Raw genomic sequence first — 20,620 nt, 5'->3', positions numbered from 1 at the left:
GTACTAATCAGAATGTGACATTGTTTTTGTTCTGTAGTCCTTATTTTACTCGGCTCTTCGATGTGCACGGGAGATGCTTGCATTGGATGATGGATCAAAGAATTTGGTGAGAGCCATCAATAACAGACTCAGTGCATTGTCGTTTCACATCAGAGAATATTACTGGGTTGATCTGAAGAAAATCAATGAAATCTACCGTTACAAGACTGAGGAGTATTCCACAGAAGCCACTAACAAGTTCAATATATATCCCGAACAAATTCCTCATTGGTTAATGCATTGGATTCCTGAGGAAGGCGGTTATCTTATTGGCAACCTGCAGCCAGCTCACATGGATTTTAGGTTCTTCACGCTCGGAAATCTCTGGTCCATAGTATCATCTCTGGGTACTCCAAAACAAAACGAGGCTATATTGAATCTCATCGAAGCTAAATGGGATGATCTGATCGCTCAGATGCCTCTTAAAATATGCTTCCCTGCTTTGGAGTCTGAGGATTGGCGAATAATCACTGGATGTGATCCAAAGAATACGTAAGTGCCTAAATGAAGTTTATTCAGTGCTCCATACCGTTTATATTTCTCTCCATTGTTCACATAGATAGAACATCCCAAGGTTGCTACTAAATTTTGAAGGATAATTTCATGTGACGCCGCATGAGGTTTAGCCATGTTACAAAAACATCGAATGGCTTTAGAAATAATAATCACCTGCACAACATGCATCATCTATACTTTATTATAATTGGAGAGCTCCAAAGTATTATAATTGGAGAGCAGTTCTTTGGTGTCTAAAATTTTTTTTGGTCTGCCATTTTCTTAATCTTTTAAATTATTTTCGCAGTTCTTTTCCCCTTTTCTGAACCCCATTTTTTTTCTCTCTCTTGACTTCCGTGTTTTTTTTTCTACCCCCACTTTTTTCTCAATAACGAGTCACAACCTCTATCTTTTGATATTTTTTTTTTATTTATTTAACTAAATTATATATTTTAGAAAGTAATAATTTTATTATTTATGTTTTAAATTAATTGCACACAAATTTAGGTATACCACACACTATTATTTGCATTATTGATTTTGCCCGAAGCACGAATGATAAGGGGAAATGTCGTGTATAAAACAGGACTGCAAGAAGTGTCGAGATAATTTTGCAAAATTGAGTACATACGTGGTGTATGTGATTATACCAATTGTAAGTAAAAAATCTAATTCTCTGAATGTTACTTGATGGACATCTGCAGACCTTGGTCATATCATAATGGGGGGTCTTGGCCAACACTGTTGTGGCAGGTAAGATGACTCTGAGGAACTAAATTGTTTTACCTTTAAATTCATGAAGATCATTGCTCAGTACCTTCTTGACAATATCTCCTCCCCTTTCCTCCTTTTGCTCTCTCAGTTCACATTGGCATGCATGAAAATGGGTCGAACAGATCTGGCAAAGAAGGCAATTGACATAGCCGAAAGAAGGCTACCTCTCGATCGCTGGCCTGAATACTATGACACGCGCAATGGCAAGTTCATAGGAAAGCAGGCCCGACTATACCAGACATGGTCTGTAGCCGGATACCTGACGTCAAAGCTGCTGTTGGAGAACCCGAATATGGCTTCCCTTTTATTCTGGGAAGAAGACTATGATCTTCTTGAAATCTGTGTCTGCGCCCTGAGCAACTCCAGCCGCAAAAAGTGCTCCCGCCGGCTCGCCAAGTCTCAGATTCTTGTTTGATTTCGCATCAATTCTTTGAAAGAAAATGCACCATTTTGCTGTATAGATGATTGGTGTTTGATCAAGTTGGTTTCACACGTAGTTGTAAATACTTAACTTTTACTCTTCAAGATATATATATATATATATATATAGCATATCATAGGAAATGAAATTAGATTGCATTCTTTTGTGGCCTTCTCAAATTTTGTACGGTTGGCCTTTTAGTTTTTCTGTTTGTGCACTAATATATCAGCTTTTAATAGCTCTAGGTAAATGTAAACACTTAACCTACATTTATTTCTTTTATCTTTTTATTCTTAATGTTGAGTTCTCGACCGAAATGTGCGTTTTTACTTTGTATATACTTTTTCTTCGAAATAAAATATATGTTCAGATAGGTCGATGAGTAATACATTAATATATTTTTGCATTTGGGCGAACATAATAGTTTTATTTTTCGTTATCATTTCAATGATTATGAAAAGAATATAATATTATTTTTTTAAGTTAGTGCTAGAAAAATTTGTATAAATTAATTGAGATGAGAATGATTGTAAAAATATTTTTAATAAAATACGTATAAATATACATGTTTTTGTTCTAGTTACTTGTTTGAAAATTGAAATTTGAGAATGAGAAACAAAGATTAAACAAGGGTTCTTTTTGTTTTACATTTTTTTTAATTAATTTGTGTGTTTTACATTTGTCACAGAGATGCAGTGATTTTTATCATTATCTTTGGAGAACAATAGTAATATATATATATATATATATATATATATTGCCATGTGTGGGATTGCAGTCAAACTCTTTGATGATGGATGAAGTATTGCTATGCTTTCCTGAATTTCTTCTCACATAATGAAAAGCTAAAGCCTTTCTCTTTTGAGTTCTATTAAAGAATCATCTTTTCCAGTTCAATTGCTTGATTTTAGCCTTATGCATTGGAAATGATATCAAGGAAACTTGTTAATATACCTCATCTTACTCCAAGGACTCACAATTCTACTCATTATCGCACGCTGAACTCCTCGATCCTTTTTAGCCCGCCTTTTGTACCGAAACCTCCTTCATTCCTGGCAACTAATGTCATCAAATCGTACTTCGAGACGGGCCTGGTCAGAGAAGCTCGTACTTTGTTCGACGAAATGCCTGAGAGGGATGTGGTTGCTTGGTCGGCCATGATAAATGGGTTCACCTCATGCAATCTGCACGTGAACGCGTGGACCATGTTCCGTGAGATGCTGAGGGATGAAGAAGATGTGAAGCCTAATGAGTATACCTTCTCTAGTGTGCTCAAAGCATGTAAGAGCATGGGTTCCCTTTCTTGTGGCGCGTTGGTACACGGCTTGGCGCTTAAGCATGGGGTGCTTGGGAGCATTTATGTCAGGAATGCGCTTATGGACATGTATGGCATGTGCTGCGATGGTATGGATAGAGCCTGTGCTGTTTTTGAGGAGATTGGAGTTAAGAACTCGGTGTCATGGACTACTTTGATTGCTGCTTACACTCACCTGGGAGATGGGCATGGTGGGCTCCGGGTTTTCAGGGAAATGTTACTGGTATGCAAACTAACTGGACTTGGAACTCGTAAGTTTTTGTGATTTTTTAGATTCCTATATTGCAAAAGAAGAAATGCCCATAGCAGAGGATTTGGGTGCAAAAATCTTGATAAGTCACGACATCATCACACACTATAAGTTCTTGCAGGCATTTTTATTACCAAACACGAGTTAGGTTCTTGCATGAGATTTTAACTGCTTTTACATATAAACAAGGTTGTGTTCTGAGGAATAAGCATAATTCGGGCTTTGATCTAAAAATTGTTGCTTTGTCTTACTTTACATGCTCTCTCATCTATTTATGCCAACAGGATGGGGCTGAACTAAATCCTTTTAACGTTTCAATTGCTATTAGAGCTTGTTCTTCAATTGGCTCACAAGCGTATGGCAAGCAGATACATGCTACAGTATTCAAGCGTGGGTTTGAATCCAGCATTCCTGTAATGAATTCTGTTTTAGACATGTACTGCAGGTGTATTGGTTTGAGTGAAGCAGATCAATGCTTTCATGGAATGACAGAAAAAGATATAATCACATGGAACACAATGATTGCAGGATATGAGAAGTCAGATCCATACGAGGCCCTCAACCTCTACTCAAGCTTGGAGTTTGAAGGTCTCACCCCAAATTGCTTCACGTTCACATCTGTTATAGCGGCAGTAGCTAACATGGCAGTTCTGGGGGTTGGGGAACAGATTCATGGAGGGATAATTAGGAGAGGCCATGGAGACGACCTAGGAGTGGCCAACGCTTTGATTGACATGTATGCTAAGTGTGGAAGCATCATGAATTCATGCAAAATCTTCAATGAAATGCATGATAAGAATGTTGTTTCATGGACCTCTATGATGGTCGGATATGGTAGCCATGGGCATGGAAAGGAAGCTGTTGACTTGTTTGATAAAATGGTTGCATCTGGAGTTAGGCCTGATCGGATTGTGTTTGTTGCAGTTCTGAATGCTTGTAGTCATGCTGGACTTGTTGATGAGGGTTTACAGTACTTCAAAATGATGGTTCATAGTTACAATATAACCCCAGATCAAGAGATTTATGGGTGTATTGTGGATTTGCTAGGCCGTGCTGGGCGAGTTAAGGAAGCATATCAGCTGATAGAAGCTATGCCATTTATGCCTGATGAATCTGTTTGGGGAGCATTTCTTGGAGCTTGCAAAGCACATAAGCTTGCAGAATTGGGGAAGTTAGCTGCAAGCAGGGTATTAGACTCGAGGCCAAGTGTTGCAGGGACATACCTAGCATTGTCCAGCATATATGCAGCTGATGGGAAGTGGGGAGATTTTGCTAGGATAAGAAAATTATTAAAAGGAACGGGAAATAAGAAAGAGGCAGGGAGAAGTTGGATTGAGGTGAGGAACCAGACCTATAGTTTTGTTGCAGGAGATAAGTTGGGTGTCCATATTGTGTGGGTCTATGAAGCAATAGATATGCTGGGCCTGCACATGAAAGAAGCAGGATATAATCCTGACTTACAATGCTTAATACATGATTTAGAAAATGAGGAGCCTGATTAGGAAACATGTGAGATCAGTGGCTTGAACAAGAACTGATATTAAGCATAGAAGGCCATATTACCAAGGATAACAGAAAATTTTTGGTTCTTCTTGGAGCGAAAGGACGCTCAAAATGTTTATGGTTATTCCGAGGAATACATATCCATTCTTTCATTCATTCATTCTGGTGGCTGATAATACCTTTCCCTGAATTAAGGTTTCAAGTGGTGGTCAGAAAAGAAGGAATTTCAGCATATCTATGAACATTCAGGATGGGACGCCAGCACTCAACTACGCACTGAATCTAACTGCGGATTTTTGTTTTTATGTTGTAAACGAATAAGCAAGTTTTCACTCTTTTTCTGGTTAGTATTGTATAATTGACAGTACCACAATGAAGCAACAATGTGACTAATTTACATCATTCAACCCTGCTGAGATGCATCAAAGACAATGTCATGCGTTATAAACTTGTTCAAGTCTCCTATGGAGCCAGTGCAATTGCTTTTGGTTCTGTCAAAAGAGGAGTTCCTGCATCTGTTTGTTATCTTTTAATTTAGTTTAAAGAAAAGATAACAATTTTTGACAGTATCCTTATAACTGGTTGCATGTTTGGAAATGATAAATTATTGTGATTCACTAGTGAAATGACTGGGAAACTTTTTAGCTTGGCTGGGAATATGACATCTGGGCAACCAAGTGAATTTGGCTGGATTCTTTAGGATTTTTTCTATGATCTGGAGCTGCAACTGAGTGTAACTAAAATGGATGTATAACTTTTTAAAGAGGCTTTATTTTCCATAATCTGAATGATTGCATTCAGTTGTTTCGTTGATCTAAACTCCTATTACAAATTCTTGAATCTTAGAAAGGGGGAAAAAAAGTAATGCTACGAAGTTTGATTCCATAAGATCAACATTCAAGTGTAGAATGAAACTTGAACCTGTAAGAGTGTATCAACTTAATGTATGGACTTCATCAAGAAACCAAAGGGATTTACAAGTAAAGAGAAACACCTTAGACAATAGGCTGATTGCTTCACAAAGGAAACAACCAGAAAACAAAAAGTTAAGGCATGATGGGCAACTGTTCAGATGATTACAAGATGGAGCCTATTAGATAATATCATTGCTCTAATCTGCCAAGAGCAGGTTCATGGCTGCAAATATCGCTTGCATCTTGCTGCTGATTACCACGTGTTCTGTGACAAGTCTGAAAAATCGGAAGTTGAGAACAAGAAAATGGGAACTTGAAAACCAGCAAGGAGCATCTCCAGTGCTACACTTATGAGAAGTGGCCTATGGACTGGAATTCTCCTAATTTCTGATTTGAGACAATCTCCTTCAATCTTAGAAAGTGGTTCAGAAGTGAGTGCTACTTATCCTCAATCGTCTCCCAGAAAACAATGCTTGGCAAAGATATTAATATCTTGATGTAACACAATAAACAACAGAATGATGTACATAGAAGTGAAGAACTGTGCCAATGACTCAAAGACAGCCTTTAAGGTGGCTACCTTCGATTGGATTGGACGGCCGACCGCAACTTCAAAGTTAATTGAAAGGCTAAAGCCAAAGATGAGCGCTTGTCATAGGTGCTCTTCTGATTAGGCTCAGAAAACAAAGCTGCTTCTGAATCAATTTGGAACAACTCTGTTAACTTGTACAACCGTGTTGCACAGACTTGCAAAGCACACGGACGTAATGACCACTTGTCATGACATCATTTCATGTGTTTTCTTTTTTCAATTGTTGTATGATATTCTGCTACCAATAATCCATACAAGAACAAGAACCATGCTTCAAATGGTGAAATCGGTGCCGATCCCTAACAACAATTTCACGATCAAAAGCTTTAGAGACCAGCTTTGCTGCCACATGACAATCGCTACAGATTCTTAAATTCTTAATAATTCTTATTGGTGTGGGTGCAGTAGTTGCTAACAGACCAAAGGCAATTGCAAGCTTCTCACTGTGTCTGAAGAGATTAGTTTCTTTCTCCTCTTCATCAATATCAAGTAGAACCTCATTTGTACCAGGTGCATAACCCAGCCTCTTTAATCTCCGGACCATTTCATCCAACATCCCCTCTATTTCCTTAATTTGAGGATGTGATCTGTCTCCAGCAAGGAACTCATGAACAACACCATTGGCTTCAATAATACTGCACCCTGGAGTTTTAACCACACCATGTCGTGTCATGATCCCTCTGATCTCTAGAACATTGGCCCAGTTACCTTTAGAAGCATATATATTGGACAATAGAACGTGGAAGCCATCATGCTCAGGCTGAAGTTCAATGAGTTTCCTCCCTATTCTCTCTCCCATTTCCTTGTCGCCGTGTTTCTTGCAAGCTCCAAGCAAAGCACCCCAAGTAGCAACATCTGGTGCCATTGGCATGGTGTCAATTAGTTCCTCTGCTTCCTTGAGCAGCCCTCTGCGTGCAAGAAGATCAACTAAACATCCATAGTGTTTAATGTTAGGTTCAATGTTGTACACCTTTACCATAGAATCAAAGTATCGGCGCCCCTCTTCTACCAGACCCATATGTCTGCAAGCACCAAGAACCGATACAAAGGTGATTTCATTTGGGATCACCCTACTTTTCTTCATCTCTTCAAACATCTCAAGTGACTTTTCTACCTTTCCATTCATAGCCAAGCCAAGAATCAAAGCATTCCATGAAGAAACTCCCTTTTCCTCCATCCCATGGAAAACCTCCAAGGCATTTTCCACACTTCCGCATTTCATATACATGTTAATTAGAGTTGTACCAAGAATTATATTCACCTTGAGCCCATTCTTCCGTATGTAAGCATCTAACCACTTCCCTTGATCAAGGGCAGCAAGTTGAGTGCAAGCTGAAAGCACACTGACCAAGGTGGTTTCATCGGGCTTAACACCTTCGCGCTGCATATCATGAAATAATGCTAAAGTCTCATGAAACTTATCTAGTTGGGCATAACCAGATATCATTGAACTCCATGACACAACATCCTTCGCAGGCATGTTATCAAATAATTCCCTAGCCTTCTCGACCAATCCACATTTGATGTATCCAGATATCATAGAATTCCAAGATATTATGTCCAAGAAACAGCTTTGAGTAAATAATTTCTCCGCAGCCGACACATCATCACATCTGGAATACATTTGAATCAAAGAATTTTGAAGATTTACATAAGATTCAAATCCAACTCTTACAGCCAAGCCATGTACCAATTTTCCTATTCTGAAACTAGATAAATGTGCACAAGCTGAAATCACGGCTACAACGACCACCTCATCTACACTAATTCCATTGTTAAACATTTTTAAGAACAGATCCAAAGCCTCTTCATACATACCATTCTGCTCGTAACTAGAAATCAATGCAGTCCATGATACCAAATCCTTCTCCTCCAGCTCATTGAACAATTGATGCGCCTCAGTCACCCTGCCACTCTTACCCAACAGCACAATCATAGAATTCGACGCAATGACATTCTTTCTAGGCATCTGAGCATAGAATAATGTTGCCTCATCAACACTTCCCCCTAAAACATATCCAGCCAACATCGAATTCCAAGAAACCAAATCCAGCACGGGACTTTCATCAAACACCTTTCTAGAATCACCCACGTGCCCACACACACTATACATATTGATCAAATTGTTCACCACATAAACATCACTCTCAAATCCCATTTTCACAACATGATCATGCACCTCTCTCCCCTCGAACTCGGAGGAACTGAGAGAGCAGCCCTGAATCAAGATGGGATAAGTATAATTATCAATGCATAAAAAACTATTCTTTAACATGGATTTGTACAAAAACATTGAATCTTGCGCCCTGTTACTTTGCACAAAGGCTCTCAACATAGTATTCCAAATGAACCCATTTGGGTCCTGAATGATTGTAAAGATTTTGTAAGAATAATCACTGTGAACGAAGGGTAACTCAATAGAAAACTTGAGGATTCTGCTAGCAGCATAAGTGTCCTTGATTAGCCCAGTGCATATCATTTGACACAAAATCTGATTTAAGAGCTTGATATTTCGGCATTGCAAGAACAAACCGTCCAAATTTGAGCAATTTATGGTGGCTCTTGAAATGGGTTTTTGGTTAACAGATGATCTAATAGCCCAAAATGCAGTTAGTTTTGCTGAACTCATACACGCAGTTGATGAGGCAAATGAAATAGTTGAGTTGAATTCATACACTGAATTTACAAGGTGATGTTGGATAGTATTGATTCTGTTTCTACCGTGCAAAGAGCTTAATCTTCCTCTCTCTTGTGAGGAGTTTTTTCAAATAAAACCGTTAAGGATTGAGTTGAACCCAACAATACTTGTACAAAGACTTGCATTGCGATGACTGATGAATGTGTACCAAGTCATTTGATTAAAGCAGAAGCTTACGTAAAGTGTGGGGATGTAGCTCAAATGGTAGAGCGCTCGCTTTGCATGCGAGAGGCACGGGGTTCGATCCCCCGCATCTCCATCCTTTTTTATTCCTTGTTTTGGAGCCGAGTCCCAATATCAATCCCTACCCGTCAGACTCAAATCTTGCTCTCTTTCTTTCTTTCTTTCTAAAATGTATTCTCATTGCTGGCGTGGCGCCCATCCCTTCTTCCACTCCCCGTATTCGCCTGCTCAGCTCAGCTCTTCCTCACCCTCATCACCTGCTACTTCATTCAAAACCTAAACTAGTTAATATTTAACATTCTATTAATTTCTCTTTTCATTGTTTTCTCAAATCCAGTTTTTTTTTTTATTTTTTATTTTTTATTTTCAAATAATAATGATCCCTGATTTAATTACCCTTCATATGTTTTCTCTATTTATTTCAGTTATATCAATTCTTTAATTTTTTTTAATCTTTACATTTGTGCCATTGAAATATATTTCTAAAATTAATTAATTTATTTTTTATCTGAATTGATTTTGCGATCTCCCAAGGGATGGTGGCCCACAATTCTATATGATTATTTAAAATGTTTGGTTGTACCTGAACAAAGAAAATCATGTTAGGTTAGTTTAGATGGTCCCCAGTGAAAATCTTCTGATACTTAAGTCAGTTTAAGTTCTAGATGATAAATGATAATCTCAAGTAGTAAATGAGGTAGTAAGTAATAAATGTGTCCTGCTATATATGCTATGGATGAAGATATTTATAAGGTTAAATGTACCCACTTGTTGGTCCACGTGGTATTATATCAAATCATGAGTTATCAGAGGATCTATATCTAGATGTTGGGTCATTAGAGCGAATTGAATCAGCAATTCGACTTGAGATAGAAAAACATCGATCCAGGACTACAGTGGTATTTCAGTGTTGTTGGGAGATTTATTTATATCTTTTTTCAAGTGGATACAATATACCCCGGTCAATTTTGGATACACTCAAGTGAATGTTAGGGCACACATTAGTACCAAAAAATTCAGTGGCATAATGTTAATGAGATTTAGTTTAATTGATAAAGTTGAAATCCCATAACTTCAAAATTATAAGTTCAAACACTACCAACATATAAGATGCTATTTTACTTCAATAATAAGTGTCATTTTACGTGGCTAATCAGAAATGTTAGGCATCCCATTTGCCCTTTTCTTGAGTAAATCGCTGCCGGACTACTACTACTGTTCCATATACATAGAGAGAGACATCAATTAAAGGGATATCAATTGCTATACTTGTTTCAATTTATTGTTCGAGATCCAGAACAAACAAGAGTTGTCGCCAATGGCCACAGACTCAGTGAAGGCTTGCGGGTGGGCCGCTAGAGACTCGTCTGGACTTCTCTCTCCTTTCGCCTTCTCTAGACGCCCCACTCGCGACCGCGGCGTGCAGTTCAAAGTACTGTATTTTGGGATCTGCTACTCGAATCTTCACACAGTCAAGAATGACTGGGGCTCCTCCCACCACCCGCTCGTACCCGGCCATGAGATGTTCGGAAAAGTAACTCAAGTCGGGTCCAAGGTCCAGAAATTTCGGGTCGGGGACAAAGTGGGTGCAGTGTGCCTGGTCGATTCCTGCAGATGCTGCGATCAATGTGTCAACAATCTCGAGAATTTACTGTCCCAAACTCGTTTTAACTTACAACAGCATTCAGCCCGACGGCACCGTCACCTACAGCGGTTACTCCGACGTCATGGTGGTGGACGAAAATTTCATTATTCGCTGGCCCGAAGACTTCTACATGGATAAGGGAGCTCCCTTGCTTTGCGCTGGGATCACCACTTACAGCCCGATAAGATACTAGGGCCACCACATCGGAGCTATCAGGCTTGGCGAGCTGGGCCACGTCGCCGGGGTGATCAGTACCTCCATCGGTAAGAAAAAGGAAGCCATGGAGAGCCTCGCCCCCGACGGATTTGTGATCAGCTGCACGCTGCAGGAAATGCAAGTTGCGGCCTGGACTTTAGACGGGATTACGACACTGTTTCTGCAGTTCACACACTGGCGCCGTTGTTAAGCTTGCTGAAGCCACACGGGAAGCTGATCGTGGTTGGGTCGCCGGAGAAGCCGCTTGAGTTGTCGGTGTTTTCAATCACTCTGGCGTGGAAGACGGTGGCGGGGAGCATAATGGGGGGGCTGAAAGAGACGCCGGAGATGATTGATTTCGCAGCGAAGCATAATATAGTGTGTGATAAGAGATAATTCCGATGGATTATGTGAATACAACGATGTAGCGGCTGGCGAAAGCCGATGTCAAGTACCGGTTCGTCATTGATGTTGGGAAAACACTGAAAAACAACGAAGTGTAATCACCTCTAACGAACCATGCATTTGATACCGGCTACGTGAATTTGGCTTAATATATGCTTTGAATCGATAAATTGATATATAATTATGCTTAGAATTAATAGTTTACGTAACTACACATTCACACGAGTGACGTAGACAAAAATAATAAAATCGATTAAGAGCAATTTAAATCCTAGAAAATCAAATCCTAACATAAGAGAGTCACGTATAAATACAGAATTTTTTTAAAAAATATAACTATAATTTCAATTTTTTTTATAAAAAAGGATAAATTGATATTTTTAGAGAATGTTTAAGTGTAATTAACACAATTATTTGTTCTCTTTTACTTTCTCTTTCAAAATTTGTGATGAAAAAAATATATGCATTCATTTTCCAATGATTTATGCTCTATCAACCATTTTAGGTCAAGATGCACAGTGGGCCGAGTTGGGCTAGTCCGGCCTAAAATCGATTTGAACTAATAAAAAAATGGACTGGGTTGGCCCAGTCTCACTTGGGACCGGGTCGATCCAGGCCTAGGTATTAAAATTTAGGACCAGCTCAGCCGAGGACCACTTGGTCCTGAGCTAGACTTGCTGGGCCATTTTTTTTTTATAATAATAATGCATGGTATATAAATTTTATTTTATTCTTCTAAACTAACTATTCTAATAACATTTTTATATTTATAGAACTCTAAAAATTATTATTATTTTATTTATTTTTTCAAAATTTATTATTTTGAATTTATTATCATCTAAGTTCCTTATTAATATTAACTATTATTTCTTTATTTATGATTTCTTAGTGATTTAATTTATCATTTATTGTATTTCATAATTCTGCAAAAAGTTTAAGTAATGGTTTAAAAGACAATACTCCGTACCGCTTTGTCTTCTGTCTTGAGCTGATCATATTGGACAAACATTTGTGTGAAAGAGTAGTTTTTCTTTGTTTCCAAGTTGACGGAGTCAAGTCAGACACAGGCTCTCTAGAATTACAAGTGTTAGACGCGTAGTTTGAATCCTCAAACCAAACTACTTTTCCTGCTCTATTCATCATCATAAACGCTCCCTCTCTCTCTATATATGTACTCATCTCTCGTACCAAAACATCAGACCCTACTACTTTCTTCATCCATTTAGCATACATATCAAGAAAGATTTAAAGCAGGGCAGGCAGAGGCGACCTGTTAGAACACAGAGTATTATTGGAAAATGGGCAACAAGCTGGTGCTGATTGGGTGGTTGATGGCTGTGGCCACTCTGTTCGCGGGATGCGCTGCCGATACGTACACCGTGGGAGATAATCTGGGATGGACTATTCCTCCGCTGGGGGACGTCGCCTACAGAACCTGGGCCGCCAAGGAAGACTTTGACCTCGGAGACAACATAAGTCAGTATTCTAATGAGCACCTTCACACTTTTGATTTTTGGGCTTATTTGATTATCATGGAGTAACTAACTGTATTCCGCAAAATCACAATTTTTGCAGTATTTAGATGGAGTGGAACACACGATGTAGTTCAAGTGACAAAGGAGGGGTACGACAACTGCACTGCAACAAATACCACTGCTCTAACTCCAATCCAAACCACTAGTCCTTACACCTTCACTCTCAACTCCACTGCTCCTCACTACTTCATTTGCACCATCGAAAACCACTGCCGTCTCGGCCAGAAGGTCACCATACAAACCGAAGCATCGGCTGCCGCCCCTGTACTCAAAACTGGTGCCTTGTCCGCTCTTCTCCTAGCCCTGGCTGCCTTCATCTCTCTGTAGAATTACTCTTAGTATAATGGATTTTCTATTATTGTTTTGATCGCTTGTTTGTCACATTTGTTTGAAATCTTCAACTTCCTCCTGATAAGCGCTTAGATGTCTTGTCTTGTAGGTATTTCCTTGTATTGTAAATAATACAATCCTACGCTATAAATAGGATTGATTTTTCTCATGTAAACTTATTGGAACCAATAAATTAATAATTACTTATATATTTTTGCTGAGAATTAAATTAATTATATAAATTAAGGGTTGTATTAATTAGTTTAACCATCTATCTTACATTTGAAGAGTCCAAAGTCAAGATGCATTTGAAAAGTCAAAGAATATTGTATTGATAAGTTGTGTTCTTGGTGAATGTAATGTATAGTGTATATTTTTCCTTTTCTCGCCAACAAAGTGATATAATTAAAGTGGTGATGGAACAATAAGCAAATGAAGAAGCCATCACATGCTGTGGCTCAAGCTTCCGAAAGACTCATAGACTACGTTTTTGGAGAAGGTTTCAAGTGTATCAATTGTCAAGCGAACATGAAAGATTTTGCACAATTCTTTCAAACTAGTAGATAATGTGGTAAAGGTACGCCTTGAGACAATATTATCTTAAGATGAAATTGTTAGATCCATGAAATCAATTAATATGGTGAAATGCTAGAAGATCAATTAATGTTCCATTAATTGAAACAAATTCTTCATTCTCTTGATCCAGAATTTAATTGAATCGTTGAGGAATCAAAAGATTTGGATACCCTGACTATTGATACACTCATTGTTATATACAAGCCCATGAAGAGAAGTTGAAAGACAAGGAGCCTCAAAAACAAGTCTTTTTCTCTTGGCAAAATTGCAAATTTTGTCCCGTAGGATAGACCTATTTATAAATTAGTCATGTGTTTGATGGGTTTTTAAAGATAGTCCACCTTGGGTTAAGATTGGTGGAGTGTGGATAAAATGAATGCAGAGTTGGTCACCTCCATCTTCTGCCGTTAAAATATATGACAGAAGGTATGTGAAAAGCACTTGGCCGTTAATCGGAGGGAAAAAGACTCGAGCATAATTGCAAACTTAGTCGGGTAGGAGAAACTCATTTCAAAAACAGCCCACCTTCATTAAAGAAAATAAATAAAAATTGAATACCACGCATTATTAAAACAAAAGAATTGGCCAAACTGGGTTGGTGAACTAGCCACACCAACAGGTCCAATTTCAAACTAGACGGTCCTAAACCATTGGGCTGGGCTGGGCCGATCCCAGGTCTAGATACCTGAGACTAGCCCAGATCCAACCTATTCCCATCCTATTTTGTTATCATGCCAATTGAATCTTGATCCAGATTGACCCGACCCAATTTCACCCACTACACATATGGAGCAGTAACTACCGCGGATGGGTGGCAAAAACAAAGGTGGAAATGAGAATTACACATATTTATGGTGAAGGGAATGAATATGAAGCGGCTGAATTTATGGGATTGGAAGCGTGTGACTGTGACATTTAGGAAGGAAGAGTTGGATGGTAATGAATGGAGCAACTGCCACTGCCACACTTGGATTGTCAAAGGGGCGTAGCAACTCACTCACACTCCTTGCTTGCTTCTAACAACTGTTTTCGGAGTTTCCTACTATGTAAGGAGCAGTAGGAGGAGGAGGAGGAGGGGCTATGGCTTCCACCAAACCCCACCTCCTTTCTAAACTTTTCTTTATACCATTTCACACCACGTACTACACCTCCCATCCCATGTCTACCCTTCATATATATGCCACTCAATCACTCCCATTCTCACCAAATTCTGAAATTTCATCATCAATCTGATGATAAAATCAGCATTAGTGCTAATTAACAAATCAAAATTAATAACGAAAATTTAACTTATTAGTCGCTAAGTATTTTTTATTGCTATTCCGCAATTTTCTTGTAATGTGGAGATCGACTCTTTCACCGCCAAATTCAGCTATGTATGAATGTAAACATTCATACACAATCCCAGAAACAAAAACATCAATTTAAGACCAACATAATTCATCCTACGAATCAAGTGAATGTTAAAACCCCACAAGGTTGATGATCTCCCACACAAAATATATAAAACTAGGGTTTAAGAAACACTTTGAAATAAAACTTATTAATAACAGAAATTGTAATTAGAAGCAGAGACAACAAGTTAACATAAAAAAGACAACATGGTAGCTAATCAGATGTGATTATTTTCTTCCCAACACTAATTATGCTCTAACTTTCACACTATTACACCTCCTTCACTTCCACAGCCGCCGCATTCACCTTCACCTCCTCCTTCACGGCCGGCGGCTCCTCCTCGAGCTGGAAGGCCTCCACCGGGAAGGAGCGGGACAGGCCCGTCGGGGTCTTGAACGTGATCTTGCCGGTGGGCGGGTCATCAAGATAAATGTCACTAAGAGAAACCCACATGAGGAGCTCCTTGGTCTTCACGCCCGTCAGTTTCTTGATCCTCTTCGGCTCCACATACGCTGTCACCTCTCTTGCGTACTGCACAGGCCGACCGATCTTCTCGAACTTGTGTTCCGACTTCTTCTTCTGTATCAGCCATACAAATCCTGTCTCCTTCACGTACCCGCATTCCTCCATGTCCTTCAATGGCAGCAGCCCGTTCGGTAACCCCATTTCTGTCAGCAAGAACCTGGATTTTTCCTGGCAGATTGCATCTCCGCGATACATTTCTGAGGCACTGCTTCGGATTTCATCTGTAATCAGAGACATGTTGATGATTGTGAGGTGGGAAGGGGGGTTGGGCACTTCTTCTCACTTGATTTTTGGTTTGAAATGATGCGTATTGCAGTTGGAGAGATGTGGGGAAGAGTGGATGGAGAGGGGGGATGATATATAGGTGGGAGACTGCAAATTTGGCCCTCATTTTGGTCTATAATTTCCAAGATACCCTATATTTTTTTAATACCTTATGGATTAAGTAAGCAAGAATAATTTTGGGTTGGATTTTTTATTTTATAAAAATTATGTGTACAATAGTTATGTTATTTATTTAATTTTAAAATATATATATATATATGCATGATGTATATAGTAAATAAAGTAAAATAATAAAATATAATTCGAAATAGAAAATTTAATTTAGAATGTTTGACAGACACAATTATGGGAATAAATCTTGGGAGGGTAATTATCAGATAAGATTTTCCTTACGATGGATAAGATTTTTTCTTAAGGTAAATAATATTAATTGTGAATTGAAAGTCAGTGAGGAGAGGCAAACATCTGTACTTTGTTATTAAGGAAGCTGAGTTTTTTAGTATCTCACCTCTTTATGATATGCTATTTTTAATTTTTAATATTTAAATTTATTTATCATGTATATAATTTCTCAATATCCCGTTTTCTAGACTTCCATCTTTCAAAAAGTTGGACTCCTTTAAAAGTTCAAACGGCTTTCAGGATAAAAAGAATATATATATATATTATCGAAAATATGTAGAAGTTGAATTTTGTTAGGTACATATTCGAATTATTTTAAAATATTCTTTATGATAATATGCATTTAATTTATAAAATTAATATTTATATTTTAAACACACATGGAGCATGCCCTTATTTCCGGCAATGACTGGTTTCTTCTCCCTTTTTGTACAGTTTGATGCACAATTCTCCTTTCAACCCAATCAGTTGTAGATTTGTTAACATATATTGTTGTGTATATTTGAGTTTAAATAAAATGATATAAATTCAAGTGAAATTCTTTTGTGCCAAGAATTTCAAAAATACTTCACACACATGAATTTGAGAATTTATCACAACTCAAATTAAATTAAGATTCATCGTATATAAACTATTGAACTAATTACCATAATTTATTATGATTATAAATTTGAAATAGAAAAAAATGCAAGCAACTCTCTTGTGATATTACGAATAAGCAAATTACCTTGTTATGAAATAATAAAATAGCAATTAACCTCTCAATATTTTTCAAAATGAAGCAATTTACCTCTGTTGATCTCCTTGAATAGAGAGGTAAATTGCTTCATTTTAAAAAGCATATGGGGTAAATTATTATATTTTTTTTTTCATAATGAAATAATTTACTCATTTACAATATTGTAGGAGATAAATTGCTATTCACCCCAATCTTGACTCCAGATCCATCATTCAATGTACCTATGGTAATAATTATTGCCCAAAAAAAAAAACCCCAAAAAAGAAAAGTTGAATTTGAATTTAATTTGTAGTGTTGAGAAGGGGTTGGACACATTTAAACCTACACATTAGAGAAGTCAATATTATAATAATAAAGTAGGAAAAAGAAGGGCAAAAATTAAAAGAGAGAATTGAATTCAGCAGCTGCATATTTAAGAAGGGGATGGGAAGTGGTTGGGAGGAGAGCAAACAACATTAGTAAATTTTTCTGGTGTAGTTGGGAGGGGGGTGGCAACAATTTATTTGCAGCTGATGTGAACTTCATCTATTATCCAACTAATCTATTTATCATTATTATTTTTTTGTGATAATTATACTTTCCTCCCTTGAAATTTGGTGTCATTACACGTACGCCTCTTGTGATTTAGAATATTGCATTTAACACACCTAAAGTTTGTTTCAATCTAACAAATAAGTCCCTCCATTAGTCTAAATTCATAGAATTTGCTGATATTAACAAAAAAATCTAAGTTAATTTATTACTGGTTTATTGCAGGTCAAACAAATTTTGATTATGATCAAATTACCTTCATACATCTCCACACGTCAATGCATGTGAAGAGTATATCGTCATCGTTGTAAAGATAGTTTAATCCAAAAAAATTTGTTTGACCTGTAATAAGTCAGTAATCAATCAATCAAGGGTAAATGTCGATTCTCATTCAATTTTTTTATTAATATCAGTAAATTTAATAAATTTTGACTAAAAGTATGACTTATTTGTTAGACGGAAGCAAACTTAAGAGTTGCTAGATATAATTTTTTAAATTATAGAAAGTTTACATATAATTACTCCAAACTTTATAGGAGAAGAGTGTAATTAATTAATTAGCATCAAAGAACGAAAACGTATAATATGGAGGTGGTAAGTTAAGTGGAACAATTTGTGCCTTCTTATAAATTAGATCATAAGATTGTATCAATTTAAACATTTATGTTTTCCATTCCACTTTCGTTTTAAGTATAGTGCAACAGTTTCTCATCTCCTAAATATATCTTATTAGAATTCCTGACGGTTAAATCTAACAAAATTTAAATTATAATGAATGGAATATTACATTAAAATGAGGTAAAATTGAATTTTTTTTTTTGTCAAAATCCTGTATCGATCTTCCATGGTATTAAATCATGATTATAGTCTTATTTACATAAAAAAAATTAAAAATTTAAAAAACCCGAAAAACAATGCATACAAAAAATGTCATTTTTTTATGAATTACAAAAAAAAAATACTTTGGTTGAAATATAAAAAATTTCATTTTAATTCTACACAAAATGAAATATAAAATCAGATGCAAGAAAATAAGTCTTAAATGTCATTATAATACATCATATCAATTAGTACAATTTACTTTGGATGAAAAATTTCAACATCAGGTCATTATTAACAAAACTCTTGTCATTCTTTAATATCACGTACTGCTCCAAATTTTTGTAATTTTTCTTTGATTTTGGTTCATAAATTTCGTATCTTGCATTACTTTGTAAGGATCTTATTGCAACACGTAAAGAAATTTATAATAATTAAAAATCTATGGGAAAAGTATTATTTTAGTCCATTAAGTATGCCTAATTTTAATTTTAGTTCGATAACTATATCCATTTTTGTTTAGGTCCAGTAACTTACGAAATTGCTTACTTTTGGTCCTCTGGCAGATTTTCGAACAATTTTACCCCTATGAGTGCATATGGACTAAAATTGCCTTTCAAAAATTGCATAGGGGTAAAATTGTCCGAAAATCTACAAGAGGACTAAAAGTAAACAATTTCATAAGTTACTGGGATCTAAACAAAAATGGACATAATTATCGGACTAAAATTAAAATTAGGCATATTTAACGGATTAAAATAATACTTTTCCCAAAATCTATTTTAACGATGAAAATAAATGTGAATGGTGTGTTATGAATTATTTTTATAAAAAGCATATTGTAGTATAAAATGTGATGTCATTATAATGACGTTTAAAACTTGTTTGTTTTTTCCGCCTCTTTCTACATCTATTTTTAATATATATTTCATTTTGCGGATAATGATAATGACATTTTTCTAGGATAAATTACACATACCCCCTTAAAATCAGCGGTCATCTAATAAATATTCCTACTATGCAGTGTCACAAAGGAAGTATTTGTTAGACACATCATTACTTTTAGGGGAGTAATACATGTTCTTGTGATTTTTTTAAATTCTCTATATTTCTTTTCATGCGAATAAGACTATGACATACATCAATATTTTGTGCTAGATTTAACTGTCAGTATTAAAATGAAATATATATCAAAGACTACTATAGTGCATGTAAAAGATGAGGGACTAAAGTGACATATTAAAAAAAAGGGAAAGAAAAGAGACGAATAGAGAGATATAGCCAAATATATACAAAGTAATTTGTAGTAGTAAAAATATGACTTGATTATGGAAAATAATTGTAATCCACTTTTGAATTTTGTTGGGAATGTGGTGAGTAACTCTGTGTCATGCTAAAAGGACTCCTATGCATACCACATATACGATGATTATTATGTTGCTCGCTCTTTCTTGTCTTTTTTTACTTACTATAAAAGGAAAAAAAGGAAGGTAGGACACCTCATATGTAGAATTGGGCACCGAATGTGTAGAAAGTAGTAAAAATGTGAACATTAATAGTCCAACGACTTGTTATGGGGGTTGGATTTTTTTTTTTTTTTATAATATATGGGAATATTATTGTTGTATGGTAGGTGATTTTCACCACCTAAAACACATCATTGTAGCTAGACCCCACATATCTATAGAACAAAGACGTGTAACATCCTATCTAGGATTTAGGGGAAAAAAAAAATCTAGGGGCTGTGGGCTACCAAAATTAGGACGTAGACTTAGTTTTAGTACAATCAACTTATATATATTATGAGTGGTTCTATCGAAATCGGATTTCTTTTAATTGTTTCTCTTTAAATGTGATTCGGGTTTAAAATTATGATAACTTCGAGAGCAATCCAATCTCGATAAAAATTTAAAAAAAAACATCAAGAAATTTTAGACTGCCAAAATTAACACGTAACATTAATCAGGAGTGGTATTATCGAAATTGGAATTTTATTTCAATTGTTTATTTATTGACAAGATAGAAAATTCAATTTCAGAATATTGAATTTCAAA

General features: G+C 36.6%; 5 protein-coding genes, 1 non-coding gene and 1 pseudogene across 8 annotated transcripts in view; 5 read left to right on the top strand and 2 right to left on the bottom strand.

Moving 5' to 3' along the window:
* Positions 1-2,046, top strand: part of LOC105168971 (alkaline/neutral invertase A, mitochondrial) — a gene marked incomplete at its 5' end in the record, with an annotated part of 4,163 nt that extends 2,117 nt beyond the window's left edge. The window contains 3 exon segments of the mRNA XM_011089204.2: positions 38-531; positions 1,239-1,287; positions 1,397-2,046. Coding sequence (XP_011087506.2) covers positions 38-531; positions 1,239-1,287; positions 1,397-1,723 — 870 coding nt within the window. The 3' untranslated portion in view covers positions 1,724-2,046.
* LOC105168968 (putative pentatricopeptide repeat-containing protein At1g56570) lies at positions 2,479-5,295 on the top strand. 2 transcript variants are annotated; one of them, XM_011089202.2, is made up of 2 exons: positions 2,479-3,267; positions 3,579-5,295. In XM_011089202.2, the coding sequence occupies exons 1-2, from the start codon at positions 2,656-2,658 to the stop codon at positions 4,794-4,796; spliced, it is 1,830 nt and encodes a 609-aa protein (XP_011087504.1). In that variant the 5' UTR covers positions 2,479-2,655; the 3' UTR covers positions 4,797-5,295. The 2 variants fall into 2 exon arrangements, with proteins under 2 accessions (XP_011087504.1, XP_011087505.1); XM_011089203.2 differs by having other exon boundaries at positions 2,479-3,295; positions 3,727-5,295.
* On the bottom strand, positions 5,661-9,066 carry LOC105168967 (pentatricopeptide repeat-containing protein At3g22690-like). Of its 2 annotated transcripts, XM_020695731.1 has the most exons (2): positions 8,979-9,066; positions 5,662-8,521 (listed from the first exon to the last, which is right to left on the bottom strand). In XM_020695731.1, exon 2 carries the CDS (start codon positions 8,459-8,461, stop codon positions 6,542-6,544), a length of 1,920 nt encoding a protein of 639 aa, XP_020551390.1. In that variant the 5' UTR covers positions 8,462-8,521; positions 8,979-9,066; the 3' UTR covers positions 5,662-6,541. The 2 variants fall into 2 exon arrangements, with proteins under 2 accessions (XP_011087503.1, XP_020551390.1); XM_011089201.2 differs by having other exon boundaries at positions 5,661-9,066.
* Positions 9,188-9,260, top strand: TRNAA-UGC. The gene has a single exon. It is a non-coding gene; the product is annotated as a tRNA-Ala (tRNA).
* Positions 10,425-11,532, top strand: LOC105169404 (annotated as a pseudogene).
* Positions 12,620-13,505, top strand: LOC105168966 (umecyanin-like). The gene is made up of 2 exons (XM_011089200.2): positions 12,620-12,905; positions 13,005-13,505. Exons 1-2 carry the CDS (start codon positions 12,728-12,730, stop codon positions 13,289-13,291), a joined length of 465 nt encoding a protein of 154 aa, XP_011087502.1. The 5' UTR covers positions 12,620-12,727; the 3' UTR covers positions 13,292-13,505.
* Positions 15,371-16,136, bottom strand: LOC105168965. Its single transcript, XM_011089199.2, has one exon. It carries the CDS (start codon positions 16,025-16,027, stop codon positions 15,536-15,538), a length of 492 nt encoding a protein of 163 aa, XP_011087501.1. The 5' UTR covers positions 16,028-16,136; the 3' UTR covers positions 15,371-15,535.

This window comes from Sesamum indicum, linkage group LG8 (assembly GCF_000512975.1).
Source record: "Sesamum indicum cultivar Zhongzhi No. 13 linkage group LG8, S_indicum_v1.0, whole genome shotgun sequence".
Classification (NCBI taxonomy): domain Eukaryota; kingdom Viridiplantae; phylum Streptophyta; class Magnoliopsida; order Lamiales; family Pedaliaceae; genus Sesamum; species Sesamum indicum.
This window is presented reverse-complemented; position numbering and strand designations above follow the sequence as displayed.